This window comes from Delphinus delphis, chromosome 7 (genome assembly GCF_949987515.2).
Source record: "Delphinus delphis chromosome 7, mDelDel1.2, whole genome shotgun sequence".
In the NCBI taxonomy this organism is placed as follows: Eukaryota; Metazoa; Chordata; class Mammalia; order Artiodactyla; family Delphinidae; genus Delphinus; species Delphinus delphis.
In genome coordinates this window covers 1,183,554-1,202,134 of record NC_082689.1, presented here as the reverse complement: position 1 = coordinate 1,202,134, position 18,581 = coordinate 1,183,554, and the positions used below count along the sequence as shown (strand labels likewise).

The 18,581-nt window shown below is 65.2% G+C and overlaps 2 protein-coding genes across 3 annotated transcripts; both read left to right on the top strand.

Annotated features, from left to right (window-relative positions):
* The first annotated feature begins 813 nt into the window (after window positions 1-813).
* DUSP28 (dual specificity phosphatase 28) lies at window positions 814-2,718 on the top strand. Its single transcript, XM_060015819.1, has 2 exons — window positions 814-1,310; window positions 1,504-2,718. Exons 1-2 carry the CDS (start codon window positions 918-920, stop codon window positions 1,630-1,632), a joined length of 522 nt encoding a protein of 173 aa, XP_059871802.1. The 5' UTR covers window positions 814-917; the 3' UTR covers window positions 1,633-2,718.
* A 3,779-nt stretch (window positions 2,719-6,497) lies between these two features.
* On the top strand, window positions 6,498-16,715 carry RNPEPL1 (arginyl aminopeptidase like 1). Of its 2 annotated transcripts, none has more exons than XM_060015814.1 (11): window positions 6,498-7,134; window positions 10,524-10,664; window positions 11,191-11,342; window positions 11,867-11,983; window positions 12,163-12,398; window positions 12,625-12,738; window positions 13,121-13,233; window positions 13,630-13,738; window positions 14,674-14,904; window positions 14,977-15,119; window positions 15,655-16,715. In XM_060015814.1, exons 1-11 carry the CDS (start codon window positions 6,607-6,609, stop codon window positions 15,940-15,942), a joined length of 2,172 nt encoding a protein of 723 aa, XP_059871797.1. In that variant the 5' UTR covers window positions 6,498-6,606; the 3' UTR covers window positions 15,943-16,715. The 2 variants fall into 2 exon arrangements, with proteins under 2 accessions (XP_059871797.1, XP_059871798.1); XM_060015815.1 differs by lacking the exon at window positions 6,498-7,134 and adding an exon at window positions 9,326-9,599 and having other exon boundaries at window positions 15,655-16,714.
* The last annotated feature ends 1,866 nt before the right edge of the window (window positions 16,716-18,581 follow it).

Below are 18,581 nucleotides of genomic sequence, written 5' to 3'. Positions count from 1 at the left end.
AGAATTGAAATGGCAATAACTAGATGCATGCAGGACTGGAAGACAGTTAACTTTTCACTGAAACCAGTCCCTGAAAGACACTGGACCTCAGAAAAATCTAGTGAAGAGGGCTTCTTACATGGCAACTGTGTAATTAAATGGTATTAATTCTTTAAAGTTACAGTAGTAATGCAAAAAAAATAATAATTTTGGTCTGTGAAAAATATTGGTCTGTGAAAAAACGATGAAAAGCTAACAATAAGTAGCTTTATTTTATATGAACCATGTTTTACAATAAAAGGGAAAATAAAATGCAGAAATTACGCAGAGTGATTGATTAGGAAACAAATAACAAAAAGGAATGTACATAAGGAATGTACATAAAGCTATACTAAAGGGCACCTCACCTGGCGATGAGAATCAGTTATTAAGGGGCCTACCTACAAAACGATGTGGCGGATACTGGTCAGAGCCCAGATGAGAATCTGTGACAGGGTCGCCTGCTCCTCTGCACACCAGCCACAGCTTGAGAAGCGCACCTCCCCGAGCCCCGCCCAGCTAGAAACCTCCACGTTCGCAGGGACAGCCACCAGCTACTCTCAGATCTCCCGGCTTGCAACCTGCGGGGCTCTGGTATCCAGCGAGGGGAGGCCCATTCCTCCCAGCAACCCGAACCCGCCCACCTCACTGCGACCAATCAGACTCTTCCGATGGCCACCAGGCCAGCCAACGGCCGCAACCCCCAGCCTCAGCCAATCAGAGGAGGCCTCTCCCGTTTAGACCTGACCAATGAGGAGGCGGCCAGGGCTTTGCGGGCGTGCCCGCTCGTGCACAACCACTACAGGGCCCACCCCGGGGGCCTCTAGGACCCGGGGGCACCCGGCCGGCCTCCCGACGGCCCAAAATAGACACCCGTGCTGGGGGCCCGAGAGCCGGTCATGGACGCGGAGCAAGCCGGACGCCGCGGGGCCACCAAGGCCGCCCCGCCGCCGTTCGTGCGCGTCGCCCCCTCGCTCTTCCTCGGGAGCGCGAAGGCCGCGGCCGCCCCGGAGCTGCTGGAGCGCGCGGGCGTCACCCTATGCGTCAACGTTTCGCGCCAGCAGCCCGGCCCCCGCGCGCCCGGCGTGACCGAGCTGCGCGTGCCCGTATTCGACGACCCGGCTGAGGACCTGCTGGCGCACCTGGAGCCTACCTGTGCCGCCATGGAGGCCGCGGTACGCGCCGGTGGTGCCTGCCTCGTCTACTGCAAGAACGGCCGCAGCCGCTCGGCCGCCGTCTGCACCGCCTACCTCATGCGTCATCGCGGCCTCACGCGGGAGCGGGCCTTCCAGGTAGGGCGGGACTTTCTCGTGGCGGGGCTTCCGGCGGGAAGAGGCGGGGCCTTCTGGGAGGGGCGAGGCTCTAGGCGGGGGCGGGGCTTCGAGGAGGGCCCGCTCGTTGGGGCGGGGCCTCCGGGCGTTGGGAATGCCAGCGGAGCTTGCAGCCGACGCTGCGCGGTGTCTAGCCAAAGTCTCTCGTTTGCAGACTGTGAAGAGCGCCCGCCCGGTGGCCGAGCCCAACCCGGGCTTCTGGTCCCAGCTCCAGAAGTACGAGGAGACCCTGCAGTCGTGGTCCCGCCTGCCCGGGGAGCCCTCGGGCCCCACTGAGCCCTAATGGGTCAGCCCTTGAGGACGGCCCAACCCCAAAGCGGGGCGCTTGGAGTTTCCTGCAGCCTCGGGGTGGGAAGAGGTAGTTCATGCACTGACTGGAGGGTGGTCTGTCCTCTCCTGCCTCACGTCCCACGGATTTTTTATTTTCTGCAACTCCCTGAAGGTCTCTGTCCCGCCTTGACGGTAGGGCTGGGGTGTGTCCGCCGAGGAGAGAACTGAGAACCGTACCGCCCCTCGTCAGCAGGTTTATTAGACAGAGCTTGGTCAGGAACATCAAAACCACTTGAGGAATTTTAGCCAGAAACACATTTACTACAGAGAGATGGAGGCCAGGGAGCCAAGGTCAGGAGATGGGGAAGTACAGGAGTCATGGAGACCCGCCACCCTCTTCCTGGCTGCCTGCCACTCTGATGTGGGTGGCTTCTGGGGGGCTGCTGGCAGAACCTCATGCCTGCCACCTGCTCAAGCCACAGTGGCTTTCCCAAACCTCACACTGGCCCCATCACAAAACGCAACATGCGATTCAGGTGGTGCGGGCCCAGTTTCCAGACTTGTAGCTGCTGTGACACATAGTGAAGGCTCGAGGCTGTGTGACAGACCACCCAATGTGGGCACCCTTGGGGGTCTCAGTGTCCGTACCCACCTCCTACCTTACTGGCCTCCCAGTTTCAGCAACAGCAATGAGTCCCAGCCTAACATCCTGCAGCCAAGGTCATGTCAACAATGCAATGACCACCCATGTCTCTGAGCCTGTTGGTTCCTCTTCTGGTTCAGAGGCACCCCGCCTGGACACACTACAGCCTAAAGACTATACTAGAAAACTAATCACCACCAACACTCCTTAAATAAGATAGTGGGGAAAGAGTAAAGGAAAAATTGGGTAACACATATGAGTTACAGATAACATAATCCCTGGTTAATATACAAATATATACATAACAAGGTTATGAATAAAATACTGTAGTTGATGTTTATCATTTTCCTTGACCCTCAGCCAATGCCTCAGGTCCTGGTCTTTCCTAGTCGGGTGTCTGATGAGCCCTGAGTGGTCCTGCCTGCACTGGCGCTCTGGCCTCTGTGACCTCTGCAATACAACCAAGGAGTACTGGGAGGCATCAGGGGAATGCCCTGAGTTCCAGCATACTCCTCCTGGCCCCCCTGAGCAGCAGCAAAGCCCTGCTGCCCCTTGAAAGTCAGGATCAGGGAATTCCCTGGCGGTCCAGTGGTTAGGAGTCGGTGCCTTCACTCCTGGGACCCAGGTTCAATCCCTGGTCAGGGAACTAAGATCCTGCAAGCTGCATGGTGCGATCAGTCACCTCACCCAGCAGAGCAACTCCCGATTTGAGGCTTGTGGAGCCCAGATGGTGAAGTGGTGTCTCAGCCTCCCGTCCAGCTGTGTCCCCACATGGAAGCATCCTACCTGCAGATGAAGGCCTCTGACCCAGCAGAGCCCAAAGCTGTGGGGATGGGACGCTCACACACTGCGAGTGACACACTGGGGCGGTTGGGAAAGGGTCTTCCTCCTCCCCAACCCTCTTGCACATCTGGGCTTCCAGCTGTGACGGTCCCTGGCTCAGAGCATACACCGCACCCTGCAGGTCAGCACCCAGCCCGGTGCGATGTCACCAGTCAGCAGCCCCCACGTCCAAGAGCCACAGCCCTCGTCATAACGCAAATGCAGCTCTCCGTGGCTCACCCGACTGTCACACAGTTTTGGAAGCTTGCCAGCTGCCACTTACTCGCCACAAGCCCCCCATAGCTCGTGTCACTTTTCATCAGCCCCATAAACAAGCTCCTGCTGTTGCCTCCACGTGGCAGGTGAGGCTCCGGTGGCTCCGTCTGTAACCTCAGGTGAGCTGAGCGGTTTGCCCAGCTAGGAGGTCAGGAGCCAGGACCTGAGCCCACGTTTCTACCCCGTGTGCTCATGACATCCTTGCTGGTACACCCCCTCACCTGCTGACCTGGCCCTGGGTGACAGGGCTGCCAGGATGTCAGAGCCCGGGCCAGGCTGAAGGACATCTGTGGGTCCCATCAGCCTTTTGTCCCACCAGCTCCATTCTGAGAACCATCCAGCTTCGGCTGCCACCAGAGGCCCAGGTATCCCTAGGACCTCTGACCCAGGGACAACACAGCCCCCGGCTGAACACCACAGGCTTCCTGGAAGCCCTCCTGCCTCCGTGTCCACCTGCTGGCAAGTGAGGCCAGGGACCCACTCCCCTCCCAGTGCCGGCGCACTTGAATAGGGGTACCTAGTCCACGTGCATCAGGGGAGAGCTGGGGTGCAGGCGGAGTGTCAGCTGCATCAGCCCACCCAAGCCAGCCAGCATTTGATCATCAAAAGGCTGGTGTATGAAAATTCCTATGGGAGAAGCCCCAGCCTCTAGCAGTCCCGGCTTTCAGGTTCCTCTCCCCTAAGTGGTTTGGGGTGGGGTGACAGGAGGACTACGCTGCAGCCACCCTGGACCTTTGTCAGCAGGCAGTGCCCCCGTCCCCCAGCACTGAAGGTGCTGTCCTCTGCAGGACAGGGACAGGGTGGAGAGTGGAGACGACCCCTGTGGCCCGCACAGTGCCTTGGTGGGCTGCCTTTAATACCATAGAACAGGTCTGTTTGCTCCCGTAAGACTGGCTTGTGTTGGTTCCTTACAAAAATGTGGGGTGGGGCTTCCCTGGTGGCGCAGTGGTTGGGAGTCCGCCTGCCGATGCAGGGGACGTGGGTTCGTGCCCCGGTCCGGGAGGATCCCACATGCCGCAGAGCGGCTGGGCCCGTGAGCCATGGCCGCTGGGCCTGCTCATGCAGAGCCTGTGCTCCACAGCGGGAGAGGCCACAGCGGTGAGGGGCCCGCGTGCCAAAAAAAAAAAAAAAAAAAAATGTGGGGTGGAAGGCACCGCCCCCACTGGGGGTGGGTGGGCAGAAGTGGTAACAACTCCTCTGGACCTGCAGGACTGCCCCATTCCACCGCTTCCGTGTGCAGAACTGGCCGCTGGGAGGTGCCCAGGAGAGAAGGGATGAGACCCAATCCCTGCTCACCCAAGTCCAGGGGACCAGGAGGGCCAGAAGCCCCCTGATGTTAACTTACCCTGAGTGTGCAGGTGGCTGGTAGACCTGCCTGCGGGTCCGTAGGGCAGGCTAGTGTGGGTGCCCACACACGGTCCTCTTGAAGGTCTTCTGACTCCAGCCCCATCGGCCTGGTGGGGGGTGGGTGGCTCCAAAAGGCTGGTCAAACTGGGAGTACCATCTAAAGCACTCTGCCCTTGGCACCTGGGCAGGCGCTGGGCCACCCGAAGGCCTCGAGGACTGATCAGACCCCAGTTCTCTTCCCTCTTGAGTCTCGGACGCAGGACTGAAACCCCTCCTCCAGGTGACTGGCGAGTTTGGGGTGGGGCCCCGACAAGGAGATTGTGTCCCCCCAGCTAAGATGGCACATAGGAAAAACTGAAGAGATGCCTCAGTGGAGGTGCTCTGAATCAGTGAACATGTGTCCTCCCACTCAGCCGTCCTTCCCACCCAGCCCCCCACCCGGGGAGGAGGGCAGGCAGGATCACATGGGTGACAGATTGGGATACTGAGCCCAGAAGGATCAAACGCTACTCGGGGACACCATCGAGGTCAAGTGCATTGTGAGTCAGGCCTCAACTTTGCCACAGGGAGACTGATCAGGGGAGAGAGGTGGGTGGGATTCCAGGCCAAAAAGCCCCTTCTCCCTAAGGGTCTGACTTCTTACGCGATGATGACAGCAACATCTTGGTGGCCCCTCTGGTTCCATGGCTTCGAGATCCCCCTGATGCTAGCTCTTTGAGCACCCTCGCTGGTCTGCAGGCATCCCCTCTGGGCCTAAGTCTCTGGACAGGCCTGGGAGAGGTGGAATGGGGACAGGCAGGCCAGGTCCTGTTACTGCCCAGCACTCACCTATACAATCTTCCTCCAGGGCCCCAACAGGCCTTAAGGCAGCACTGTCCAGCACAACTTTCTACAATGATGGGATATCTGCTCTGTCGAGGATGGCTACCACTAGCCAGACACTATCCTCCAAACACACACGGAGACCTTGAAATGCGGCTAGTGCAACTGAGACACTGAACTTCTATTTTAATTTAAATCTAAATAGCTACAATAATCTGACAGCACAGCCTTAAGGTTCTTGAGCACCGCCATGTACCATATGGCACGTAACACAGACCACTGGTCTCACAGGGGAGTGGGTCGGGTGTATGGAAGTCATTCCATGATTCCATCATTCCCCGGGACCAGAGGTTCCCGAATGGACGAATAACACTGAGTTCCAGACGCCACGCTTCCCAGCTTCCCTGACCCAGGTGTCCCAGCAGTCGCTGCCCCAGGAACCTGGCCCGCAGCATCGCTGAGGGATCGGGCATCCTGACTCCCGGGGTCTCCCAGACGCGAGCCGGGTAGGAAGCGCAAAGGGGTGGGGAGACCGCAGGGCCACTCCTCCGCCCGGCGCGCCCCGGACCCCGAGCACACAGCGTCCCGCCCCTCACCCCCGGCTCCCGCTTTCCCCACCCCCCAGCACAGTGCCCCGGCCACTTGCACACGGCAGCCGCAGCCCCATGCACCGCACCCGGCTCTCGGCCTCAGCCCTGGCACAGCGCCCCCGGCCCCAACACAGCGCCCCCGGCTCCGCTGTCCCCCCGCCCCGCACAGCGCCCCGGGCTCGCGGTCCTAGCCCCTCTCTCGGCTACTCGGTCTCCCGGTTCACAGCGCCCCCGCTCACTGCGCCCCCGGCTCCCCGGTCTCCCCGCGCACAGCGCCCCCGGCGGCGGCCGAGCGGAGCCCGAGCGGGGCGGCGCACGGCGCGGGGCCGGGCCGGGCGGCTCCCGGCGCGACTTCCTGTTGTGCCCTCGCCCCGCCGCCGCCGCCGCCGCCGTCGCCGCCGCTGCCGCCGCCGCCGCCGCCGCCCCTCACCCGCTCCCCGCGGCCCGGCGTGGCCGCCGCCCATGGATTTCACCTAGAGCGGCGGCCATGGCGGCGCAGTGCTGCTGCCGCAAAGCGCCCGGCGCCGAGGCCGCGCCCGCGCGTCCGCCGCCCGAGCCGCCGCCCGCCCTGGACGTGGCCTCGGCCTCCAGCGCGCAGCTCTTCCGCCTCCGCCACCTGCAGCTGGGCCTGGAGCTGCGGCCCGAGGCGCGCGAGCTGGCCGGCTGCCTGGTGCTCGAGCTGTGCGCGCGGCGCCCCGCGCCCCGCGCGCTCGTGCTCGACGCGCACCCGGCCCTGCGCCTGCATTCGGCCGCCTTCCGCCGCGCTCCCGCCGCCGCCGGCGAGCCACCCTGCGCCTTCGCCTTCGCTGCACCCGGGCCGAGTCCCGCGCCGCCGCCCCCGCTGCCCGCCTTCCCCGAGGCGCCCGGCGCGGAGCCCGCATGCTGCCCGCTGGCCTTCAGAGTGGACCCTTTCACGGACTACGGCTCCTCGCTCACCGTCACGCTGCCGCCTGAACTGCAGGCGCACCAGCCCTTCCAGGTCATCCTGCGCTACACCTCGACCGACGCCCCCGCCGTGAGTCCCCCCCCCCCCCCGCCGGGTGGGTGCTGGGGCGGTGGGCTGGTCGCCGGGTCGTTTCCAGGCGGTGTCTCCCCGCGCTGCCGCCAGGCTAGGGGGGCGTTAATGTGGGCTCTGCGCCTGAGGCACCTGCGGAGAGATAGGGCCGGCCTGGCACTTCCCCACCTGGCTCCGGAGTCCTGGCCAGGTGCCTGCAGTGCTTCCCCGCTGGTGCCCGGGGAGCCCTTAGGAACCTTGGACCGAGCGAGAGCCTGGGTGCTGGCCCTGGACCGTGGGGACAGGGGACAGCACGCCACCACGGGAAGCCTCTCCTTTCAGGTGTGCAGGGGCTGTCCCTGCCTGGGGACAGGGACAGCTTCTGGTGAGCACACGCCAAGCCATACATCTGAGGGAGCCTGGCACTGAGAAGCAGGCCAGGCAGTGTCAGATGTGGAAGGGCCTCCGTGTGACCTGGCCTTCAGAGGACTGTTCCCTGGAAGTGGCAAGAGGGACGGACCTGCCGGAGTGGGAGGCGGAGAGGCCCGGGTTGGCTCTAATGCTTCAGGCCCCGTGGGGACTGGCGGGTGCGGCGGCAGGGTTGCCCTGTGTCCCCAACACAGACACACGTAGGCTCTGCAGGGCTTTGGACGTGGAGCATCTGCCGCCCCAGGGGCTCAGCAGGAAGGCTGCGTGGCCCAGGCTGGGTGCTGGTGCTGCAGCACCCCTCCACCATAGGAGGGCTTTCAGGATGGAGCAGGGCCTTCCGTTCTGGAAGCATGGGGGTTCCTGGGTCTCCGCGTGGACAGCACACTTGTGACACTGCTCTCCCTCCAAACACACACACACAGCATACACGTAGCTCTGGGAGGCCCCGGAAGTTTCCATGTGTCAGCGCCCACGGCATGTAAATGGATACGGTGATGCACAGGTGGCGCAGAGGCACCAGGTCAGGAGCCATCAAGGTGACATCTAGACAGGAAGAGACTAGAGCAGACACACACCTATGGGCTTCCTGTATGATTCCCAGGAGCCCTCAGCTGCCACCTCACCTCCTTTGTGAGCTTCCGTGGGTGTGCTGGCCTGGCCCCTGGCCTGCTGGGTTGGCACCTGCTGGGGTAGCCTGGATCTCAGACAGCGGCACGTATGCCTCCCACCACAGCCGCGAGAACAAAGGGGTATGATCCTCCCGGACCTTGATCTGTGAACTTGGAGCTCATGTGTCTGGTCCACCCAAGACTGGCAGAGTGGTGGGACTAGGGCCCATAACAGGCCACCCTTGCTGGCCTGACCGTATCCCCAGCAGCCTGACCACGGCGGCCTGTCTCCAGCATGAGCCAAGGGCTACCTGCAGAAGCACTGCGGGGGGAGTCTCATTAAATGCAGATTCCTGGGTCCCAGCCCCAGGAAGCTCTGTGGCAGGGCCCAGGAGTCTGCATTTTTGAACAGGCTCCCCAGACAGGCCTTCTAAACATCTGGGGCAGCCCTAGGGGTCAGCAGAAAAGGAAGATACCACTGCACACTCCTCACCGTGAGAGGACAGAGACATAGCGGCCCAAAGGAAGTTTTGAAGACGTCCGTGAACGTTGACAGGGGTCTGGCTGGGTCTGCAGGAGCTGGATGGGCAGCCCTGCCGAGCCCGGGCATCTGCTAAGATCTGGGGTCTGCAAGAGAGGCAGCCCCCTCCTGGGTCTGGGGTCTGGGGTTTGTGGGGTAGGGAGCCCCACTGGGTCTGGGGTCCTCCACCTCTGTGGTCTCAGCATGGACAACTCCCAGTGGCAAGCAACTGTGGATACCATCAGCTGTGGTTTGCTCAGACCTGTCACTTGCAGGGGGCTAGGGTCCTTCCATAATGGCCCTGGGAGAACCTGCGTGCGCTCGGTCACTGAAGTGGGGACACGGAACAGTCCAGTTGGCTTCAATGATCGTGTCGTCCCGGCAGAGGGGGCGTGAGAACAGATTTGGGGCCCCACAGAATGACTGCGGTTGGGTTGGGGGAGCTCCCCCAGGCTCCGTGCTGACCTTCCTGGAGACCCTGGAATGTTTGGCCGGAGTTGAGAGGGGGTGTCTTGAAATGGCCCTAGGGAGGCTGGGGGCAGTGGTGGGCACGAGGGTGCGAGAGAGGGCTCCCTAATGGGGGTGGGGCCTGGCCTTGGCATCTGGGGGGAGGTTGGCTGAGAGGGCGACAGTGTCCGGCAGGCGTGGAAGCAGGTAGGCGGCACGGCACCGAAGAGCACCCCCATCCTCGGCCCCCCGTGGCCTCCCCGGGCCACCGGCACTGTGCGATGGAGGCATCTTCCAGGCAGGGGCCGTTTCCTTGCGCAGAAGCCCTGAAGGGCATCCTTCCCACTCCTGCCCTGAGCCCACGCCCACCCCCGACGGCTGCCCTTCCCGAGGACACCGTGTGTGGTGTCAGGTCCTGTGCGGAGGTCCCCGTCCATCCTGCAGATGAGCGAGGCACCCACCAGTGCCGCCCCGCCCGGGAGGTGGGTGGCTGGGCGCTGGTGGCCGCTGCGGGGTCTGTCCACAGTGCTCCGGCTGTGGCCCCAGCAGCCCTCCCCCCGGGCTGCTCCTGTCCCGCGCGTCCTCTCTGAGAGCCCAGCCTGAGCTCCCTGCCCCCGGGCCCTGGCCGGGAGCCCTTCTCCCCGTGGGGGATCCCTCCCTGTGAGGCTGCCCCATTTCCAGGGGTGGCCCTGGGCTCAGGCGCACGTGGGGGTCACCAGGAAGCACTGCTCTCCCCACACGTCCACATTCCCGGCTCCCCTTCCCTGCTGAGACCGGGTTCGCGCCTGCCTGTGAGAATTGGACTCAGGTGCTCTGACCATCTCAGTTTCCCTCTGGCAGCTGGTGTGAGGGGCACAGGCTGGGGGACTCCCTGAGTGCCTGGCCTCCCACCTGGAGAGAGGCCTGGCCCTGGTGGCGAAGCACAGGCCACACTCTGTGTCAGCCGCCCTGCCTGCCCAGGGCGGGCAAGCGATGGTGCCCAGGAGCTGCTGTTGGCCCTGGACGAGCCCAGTCGGGCCGTCCCCTCCTGGGCCCTTCCTCATGCCCTCCCTCTCCAGCCGCTGCCCCAGCAGCCCTGGGCCTGGAAGCCTGAGCAGGACAGGGGGGTTGGGGCCCACTTCCCAAGGCCTTGCCCTCTCCAGAAACTCTGCCTAGCTTTCAGGAATCAAGGCTGGGCTGGCAGGGAGGGGTGTTCTGGCGTCCCCACGTGCTGCTCTCTGTGGGGCAGGGCCCCCAGGCTCCCCCCATTCCCTGTGTGCCTCAGGTGCCCCCGCCTCACTGGTACAGTGAGGGCCGTCAGCCAGCAGCCCTGGTCTCCAGGAGGCCTCAGCCCACGTGATGGGGAGGGCGTCAAGGGCCAGAGCCCAGGGGCCGTCGGCTGATACCCTGCCCACCGCCCGCTGCAGATCTGGTGGCTGGACCCAGAGCTGACCTACGGCAGTGCCAAGCCCTTCGTCTTCACCCAGGGCCACTCCGTCTGCAACCGTTCCTTCTTCCCGTGCTTCGACACGCCCGCCGTCAAGTGCACCTACTCGGCCGTCGTCAAGGTCAGCGCCCACCAGCAGGCCCCGCTCCGCACTCTTACCTGCCTGAGCCTGGCCCCGGCTGCCACCGGGACCACTGCTCTAGGAGGAGCCCACCCTCCTCACTGTGCAGGAGGGGGCAGCCTGATAGGGTCGGGGTCCTGGACCCAGGATGAGCCAATAGGACCCTGACGAGGGGAGGGCACAGACGGAGTCGCTGGGTCCCAGGGCTCCTGGCCTGAGCGTGACAGCACCCCTACGCCCACCCGACTCCCGACTGGGGCAAGAGGTGTGCAGACCAGGAGCATGGGCTTCCCCGAATAGTGTGGGGGGACCCCTGATGGGGCTGAGAGGGTCCCCGACAGTGACGTGGCTACCTGATCCAGGTGGCAGGGCTTCCCGTCGGGGACGTGGCGTTCCCTACCATGGATGTGGGGCTTCTGACCGGGCTATGGAGTTCCCACTGGGGACACGGGGTGCCCTGACGGGGCGTGGGGCTCCCCATCGAGGACACGGGGTGCCCTGATGGGTGGGGCCTCCTCGAACACAGGCCCCGTCGGGGGTGCAGGTGCTGATGAGTGCCACACAGAGCACCTACGTGGAGGAGGAGGGCGTCTACCGCTTCCACATGGAGCACCCCGTGCCCGCCTACCTCGTGGCCCTCGTGGCCGGGGACCTCCAGCCGGCAGACATCGGGCCCAGGTAGGGCCGCCTCTTGCTTCCTGCAGCTGCTGCTGCCCGGAGTCCAGGCCTCGGGGAGATCCTACTGTGGGCTGGGTGTGCGGCCCGCGTCTGCAGCCACCTGCCGGAGGACCCCACGTGCCATGTCGCCACTCCCCGGGGCCGCCCCTGTCAGTGAGAGAGGAGCTCGCTCTCTCCCGTGCACCCCCAGACCCGGAGGCTGGCCTTCCGGCCTCCCCAGCGCCCTGCGCAAGCTGGTCCTCCTGCCGGGCCGGGCCGCCGCTGGACGTAGCCTCACACCTGTGCGGGCTCCCTCGACTCAGAGACAGGAGGAGCCAGCGGCCCCTCGCGTGTGGCCCGGCCCCCACTGCGGGAAGGGCCTGCGTGGTGGCAGTGAGTGAGGCAGGGCGGCGGGCAGCAGCTGGGCGGTGGACCAGGCCAGACTAGGTGCAGGTGGTGTTCGAGCCCAGAAGCAGAGGGAAGGCCTAGTGGGGTGAGAGGGATGGGGACTGGCCGGCCCCCACCCACCCTCGCCCCTGTGACAGGAGCCGCGTGTGGGCTGAGCCATGCCTCCTGCCCACGGCCACCAGCAAGCTGTCCGGCGCGGTGGAGCAGTGGCTGAGCGCGGCCGAGCGCCTCTATGGGCCCTACCTGTGGGGCAGGTACGTCCTGGGGCCCCTGGGAGCCTGGCTGACTGTAGGAGGGCTCAGAGGGCAAGTCCCCACCCTACCGGGAAGCAACGGGAGCCCGTGGTGGGGGGCCTTGTCTGACCTCCTGGGAAGGAAGTGATGCTCACTGCCTGGGCCCCGGCCCTCTCACGGTCACCCCCGACCATGGGCAGGTATGACATCGTCTTCCTGCCCCCCTCCTTCCCCATCGTGGCCATGGAGAACCCCTGCCTCACCTTCATCATCTCCTCCATCCTGGAGAGTGATGAGTTCCTGATCATCGACGTCATCCACGAGGTGGCCCACAGCTGGTTCGGCAACGCCGTCACCAACGCCACATGGGAGGAGATGTGGCTGAGCGAGGGCCTGGCCACCTACGCGCAGCGCCGCATCACCACCGAGACCTACGGTACCACCCGGGCTGGGGCGGGGGCGGCGGGGTCACCGCCGGGGCCTTGTGCAGGCTGGGCTACCGGGGCCATCCGGGCACTGTGTGAGGGGCTGGGAGCCCAGCCTGGCCCCCGGGGTGCGGTCCCCCTGCCGTGCATGTGTCCAGCCGGGTGGCCAGGGGCCACCTCCACAAGGCTCAGGGCAGGGAGCCGCAAGGGCAGCAGCTTCGCACCTGCCCCGTCCAGGTGCTGCCTTCACCTGTCTGGAGACAGCCTTCCGCCTGGACGCCCTGCACAGACAGATGAAGCTCCTCGGCGAGGACAGCCCAGTTAGCAAACTGCAGGTCAAGCTGGAGCCAGGTACCCACTCCCACCGGCCCTGCCCCGGGCCCTGGACACGTCATCCTGCAGGGCCTCCTTGCCCAGCCCAGGCTAACTCTGGCCGGGCGTCCCTGTCCCCACCGTGGCATCCCCGCAGGGGCCAGGTCAGGGGCCCCTCAGCCTGCCACTGCCTCTCACGGGCTCTGAGCACCCATCACCGTGGTGTGTGGCCCAAGGTCTCCACCGAGGCCCCCCGGGTCAGGCGGGCCCCGTCTCCACACTCTTAAGACATCTAGATGTGAGGGACGGCGGCCCTCAGCGCTTCCCGTTCCACACAGCACCTGACCGCCATCCTGCCCCCGTCCCTCGGGACATGGGAGGGTCAGGGCACCGCCCAGAGCCGCGGGTGTTCCCCTTGCAGGGGTGAATCCGAGCCACCTGATGAACCTGTTCACTTACGAGAAGGGCTACTGCTTCGTGTACTACCTGTCCCAGCTCTGCGGGGACCCCCAGCGCTTTGACCGCTTTCTCCGAGTGAGCAGCCGCCTCCCCGAGACAGGCCCCGAACGCCCCCGCTTCTCTGCCCCGACTCCCAGGGCTGCCCTTCTCTCCTGGTGGTGAGGATGGAGTGGCGGGGGCCTGTGGGCGGAGCTGGGACATGGCCTTCTCTCCGGGCAGTGCCTGGGGTGCTTCCTCCTCTCCGTCCCTCCCTCCCTCCCTCCCTCCCTCCCGGTTTTGACCACTTGGCAGGGCCCATGTGGCAGCAGTGGGTGCCTCCGCGGCGCCCTGGGCCCTGCACACCGCTCTGTACAGATGCCTCGGGGCGGTGGCCCTTTCCGGCTGTGCAGGCCCCAGCTGTGGCGCGGGTGGTGCGATGGGGATGGTGTGCCCAGCCCCCAGGCCTGCCGAGCCCTGCCCCTTCCCCAGCAGGCCTACGTGGAGAAGTACAAGTTCACCAGCGTGGTAGCCCAGGACCTGCTGGACTCCTTCCTGACCTTCTTCCCGGAGCTGAAGGAGCAGAGTGTGGACTGCCGGGCAGGTGAGGCCCACCGCCTGCCGCGGGTCCGCAACCGGCTAGCCCCTCGGCCTGCCAGGGAGGCGGCGGGTGTGTGGGCTCCACCGCACAAGATGACCCCTCTGCCTGGAAGAAATTCCCTCGGGTTCATCCATCCTTCCTGCAGCCACGCTCGCTGGACAGTGTGGGCCTCGGGCTGGACACCGTAGGAGCAGAGAGGAGGGTGTGCTTCCCAGCGTGGAGGCGGTACTTAGGCCAGGCAGACCTGATTAAGCAGTCCCAGAAAAAGGTCCCCGGAAACTGTGCAAAGGGCCTGGGGCAGGATCTGCGACACGGAGAGAGGTTTGCCTGAGAGCTAGCTGAAGGCAGCTGGCCTGCTTGTGAGGCTCATGGGGCTGTCCCTGGTCCAAGGGCTTGGGGGCCAAAGAAGAGACTGGAGGGTCTGACGTCTGGGAGAAGCCAGGGCTTGCTATAGGGCAGTGAGGTGTGGCTGGGAGGTGTGGGCAGGGGGACCCTGTGTTTGGGAAGGTTTGGTAGGTGCTCCAAGGGCTTTTGAGAGCGGGCGATGGGCAGAACCTGCCCCCACGGCTGCCCAGCTCCTGGGTTTTAAAGCAGGAACGTCCTTTTCCCAGGGTGGTGTCCCCTACCCCCTTGTGGGGCAGAGCCTATCCCGCCACCTCCCTTCCAAGGGTTTACAGTGCCTCGTTGTCTCCTACCCAGGAGAGGCGTGGAGGGGCCGGGGGTCCCTCAATCACCAGCTCGAGCCTCTGTGTGCCCCTTCGCCGAAGCCACCCCAGTGGTTTGGAGGGGCAGGGGCTAGAGGTGACCCCGGCCGTCCCCAGACGGCCCCCGCCCTCGGGGCTCCCAGGCCCGGAACAGTCACACCCAGGCACACCCTCGGGGTCTGGTGTCTCCCGGGCAGGCCTGCTCGGGACCCCAGGGTGGTGTCTTCCCTGCAGGGCTGGAGTTTGAGCGCTGGCTGAATGCCACAGGCCCCCCGCTGGCCGAGCCAGACCTGTCTCAGGGATCCAGCCTGACCCGGCCCGTGGAGGCCCTCTTCCAGCTGTGGACCGCGGAGCCCCTGGACCAGGCGGCCGCGTCCGCCAGCACCATCGACATCTCCAAGTGGAGGACCTTCCAGACAGCGCTCTTCCTGGACCGGCTCCTGGATGGGTCCCCGCTGCCCCAGGGTGAGTCCTGCAGCCACCGGGGTGGGGGGGGAGGGGAGGGGCCGGCTGGCCTGACCTGCCCGTGGCTGGCAGAGGTGGTGATGAGCCTGTCCAAGTGCTACTCCTCCCTGCTGGACTCGATGAACGCCGAGATCCGCATCCGCTGGCTGCAGATTGTCGTCCGAAACGACTACTACCCTGACCTCCACAGGGTCCGGCGCTTCCTCGAGAGCCAGGTGCAGCCACCAGCGCGGGCCCGCCCCACCCCTCCACCCCTCTCCCCCACCCTCCCCCCCTCCCCCACCCTCCCCCCCTCCCCCCCACCCCTCCCCTCCACCCCATCCCCACCCACTCAGACTGGGCATCCCAGAGAATGGGGTGGGGAAGATGTGGCGTTGGGGCTGGCAGTGGGGGGAAGAGCACAGACCCCACCGGGACTTGGGGCGGCAGTGCCCGAGGGCCAGGCTGGGAGCAGAGTCCGGGGTGGGGGTCTGGGCCCACTGGGCCCTGGGCATGGACAGCCGGCGCATCTGAGCTCCTCAGAGGCCCTAGGACCCCAGGCCTGCCGGGGCCCGGCCTCCCCACTCCCCAGACCTGTCCCCCGGCAGTGCCCCCCTAGCCCGAGCTCCCTGGAGACGGGGCCTCTACAGAGGCCTGCAGTGGTGGAGGCAAGGACAGTGGGGCCCCCGCTGCGGCAGTGTGAGTGCAGCCCTGGGGCCCGCGGGCGGGAGGGGCCGGGGAGCGGCCAGTGTGACAAGCGGCCGCCCGCAGATGTCCCGCATGTACACCATCCCGCTGTACGAGGACCTCTGCACCGGCGCCCTCAAGTCCTTCGCCCTGGAGGTCTTCTACCAGACGCAGGGCCGGCTGCACCCCAACTTGCGCCGGACCATCCAGCAGATCCTGTCCCAGGGCCTGGGCCCCGGCACAGAGCCCAGCGTGGAGCAAGGCGGGGCCGGAGCGGACTCGGAGGCGGACACAGACGCACCAGCCCTGCTGCTCGGGGACGAGGCCCCCGGCAGCGCCATCTCTCTCAGGGATGTCAACGTGTCTGCCTAGCCCTGACTGCTCGACACCACGATTGTGCCTTCCGGGCCTCGGCCCACCGTGACCGTGCCCCAGCCTGGCCCGCGCACCCCTCCTGCAGGCTCTCTGGGGGCACCCCCGGGGCCGGCGAAGGCCCGGGGACCTGGTCCCCGCAGCCCTCTTGCACTGCAGGCCTGGAGCGGCCAGCACACGCCACACCCTCCTGTCTCAACACTGACTGCCAGGCGCTGCCCCTGGGTCGATGGCGACCGCCACACCGTGCCTTACATCTGCCGGGGGCCCGGGCCATGCTGTCCCCCCAGCGTGCTTCCTGCCCGCGGACCCCGCACCCCACCCCCGGGGATGGCAGCCTCGGTTGGCCTCCGGCAGAGGACGCAGACATGCCCTCCGCGTGGGGGGCAAGGGACACCGAGTAAAGGGTGGATGTCCCTGGGGAGGGGCCCCCCGGAAAGCCTTAGCTCCTCAGGGAACACGGGATCCCAGGCCCCAGGGGGAGTGGGACAGGACAGTCTGTCTTGAGGCTGCCTGGGGCCAGTGCAGCAATAACACACAGGGAGGGGCAGGCGGCGCTGGTGCTCCTTCTAGGCCCACCCTGCCGGAAGAGGCCTGGGGAGCCCGGTGCCTAGAGCCGGGCCCCCCGGGGGACCACTGTGCAGGGTTGCCGTGACTGTCCCATTAAACCTCCACTCTGCAAACTACCTCCCGGCCTGTTCGTCCAGCTCCTTCACGCCTGCCCAGCTGCCGGGGGGCGGGGTCCTGAGCTGGTCACCGCCAGACACGCAGGCCAGAGGCCGGAGGGGCTCGGTAGTGCTGAGGCTCTTCTCTGCCCCCCAGCCCCTCCTGACCATCCCGGCTCTGCCCTCGGAAGCCCCCGATCCTGCCCAGCAGCCCTGGGGGTCTGAGCGCCAGCGGCACCTTCCACCCTCCCAGCCCCTCCCCCCCACCCCGGACCCCCAAACACCAAAGCAAGGAGGCCACTTGTCACCACCCTTGCTGCGGGCCTTTCTCAGCAGTGGTCCCCCATCCCAAACTGGAGTAAAGGAAGAGGTGAGTGTGACTTTGGGGGATGGAGAAGGAAGGGTGTCTGCAAGCACAGGTGCAGTTGAGGCTGCAGGTACTGGTGGGGCTCGGAAGACGGAGTGAGGTCGGGGACTCCACTTGGGGCGTTGCCACGAAGGATGGCTAAGCTGTGGACGCTGGGATTGATGCAGCCACTGCGACAAAGGGCAGCGATCGGGCCCTGGTCCTCCTGGTTGCCCGCGGGGTTGGGCTCACGGGGTGGCACGCCTCTGGTGTGGGTCTCTCACCAGCATTACGCGCTCTGACCCTGCAGTGACACGTCACCTGACCAACTGGCCGGACCCAGTCACAGAGCCCCCCCCCCACCCAAGGGGCCAGGGCGAGGGAGGACCGCAAATGGTGGGCCAGCAGCCCTGGCCCTGCCACATCTGGCCCCCAGGTCACCAGATGTCCCACGGATTCTCCTTCCTGCACTCAAGATGCAATCCCTCCACCTCACCCCCTTGCCCCAGCCAGGAGGTGACTTGGGCCCCATCCAGTTACGGTCCAGGGTCTCGGGGGGCTGTCCCAGCACCAGGGCCCGGTGGGGCTCCACTCGGCCCAGCCACTCGTGAGCTGGAAGGCCAGTCACCCGCCCGCGGGGAACAGGGACAGGGCGGCAGCAACAACACCCCTGCGGAGGGAGAACCACGGGGGGCCAGCAGCCCCCGCCCCACAGCAGTGTTAGAGGCCTGCCAGGGGCCCCATCCTGGGCCAGGCTGCCCAGTCCTGGGTTCTCTGTGGCCTTTGGCTCTGCCCTGGGAAGGGTCCGCCCTTCTCCTGTCTAACTGGCCACGCCTGATCATGGCATTGGCCAAGCCCTCTTTGGGGGCTGAACTGCTTCCTCGGCCTCTGCTCCACCAAGGCCGTTTTCAAGTCTCTAGTCACAAACTTTTTAGTCCCAGCCTCCTGGTTTCTTCGGCAGTGCAACTCTCAAAAGTGCTGTGGTCCCCCAAGGTCCTGCCGTGGCCTCTGTGGGCGTGCAGCCACGCCCGAGGCGCCTGCTCTGCTCCCGCCCCCCCGGCCGCAGTGCAACTCTCAACAGCGCTGTGGTCCCCCAAGGTCCTGCCGTGGCCTCTGTGGGCGTGCAGCCACGCCCGAGGCGCCTGCTTCGCTCCCGCCCCCCGGCCTCGCCCGGCTTTGTGAGGCTCAGAAGCAAGCCCTACAGTCTCACCGGAGCGACACCCACAGCTCGGTGCCGTCCTGCCACATGGTCCTGACTGATCTGCCCTCTGGGATGAGCAGGTGGCCCTCAACCCCATGAGTCCCTGCGTTCCTGCCTTTCTCGATTCCTTTTCCTCCCAGCTTGCAAACCCGGCATGTTTTTTCAGGCTATCTCCCTCGTGGTATCTTGCCAAACGCAGCCTGTGACCAACACAGGCTGCCAGGGTTTCCCAACCTCTTCCACCAGACCTGTGAGTTATTTTGGACATCGTTTGCCTCATGGGTCGTCACGGTTGAGTTTTACCAAATGTTTTGTGGCTGCATACCACGGCTTCCAGGGATGGGCCCATGCCAGCCCCCGGCCTGCATCGTATGTCCTGATACAGCCTCACACCTATTCTGGGGCCGATGTCTGTGCTCTGGCAACA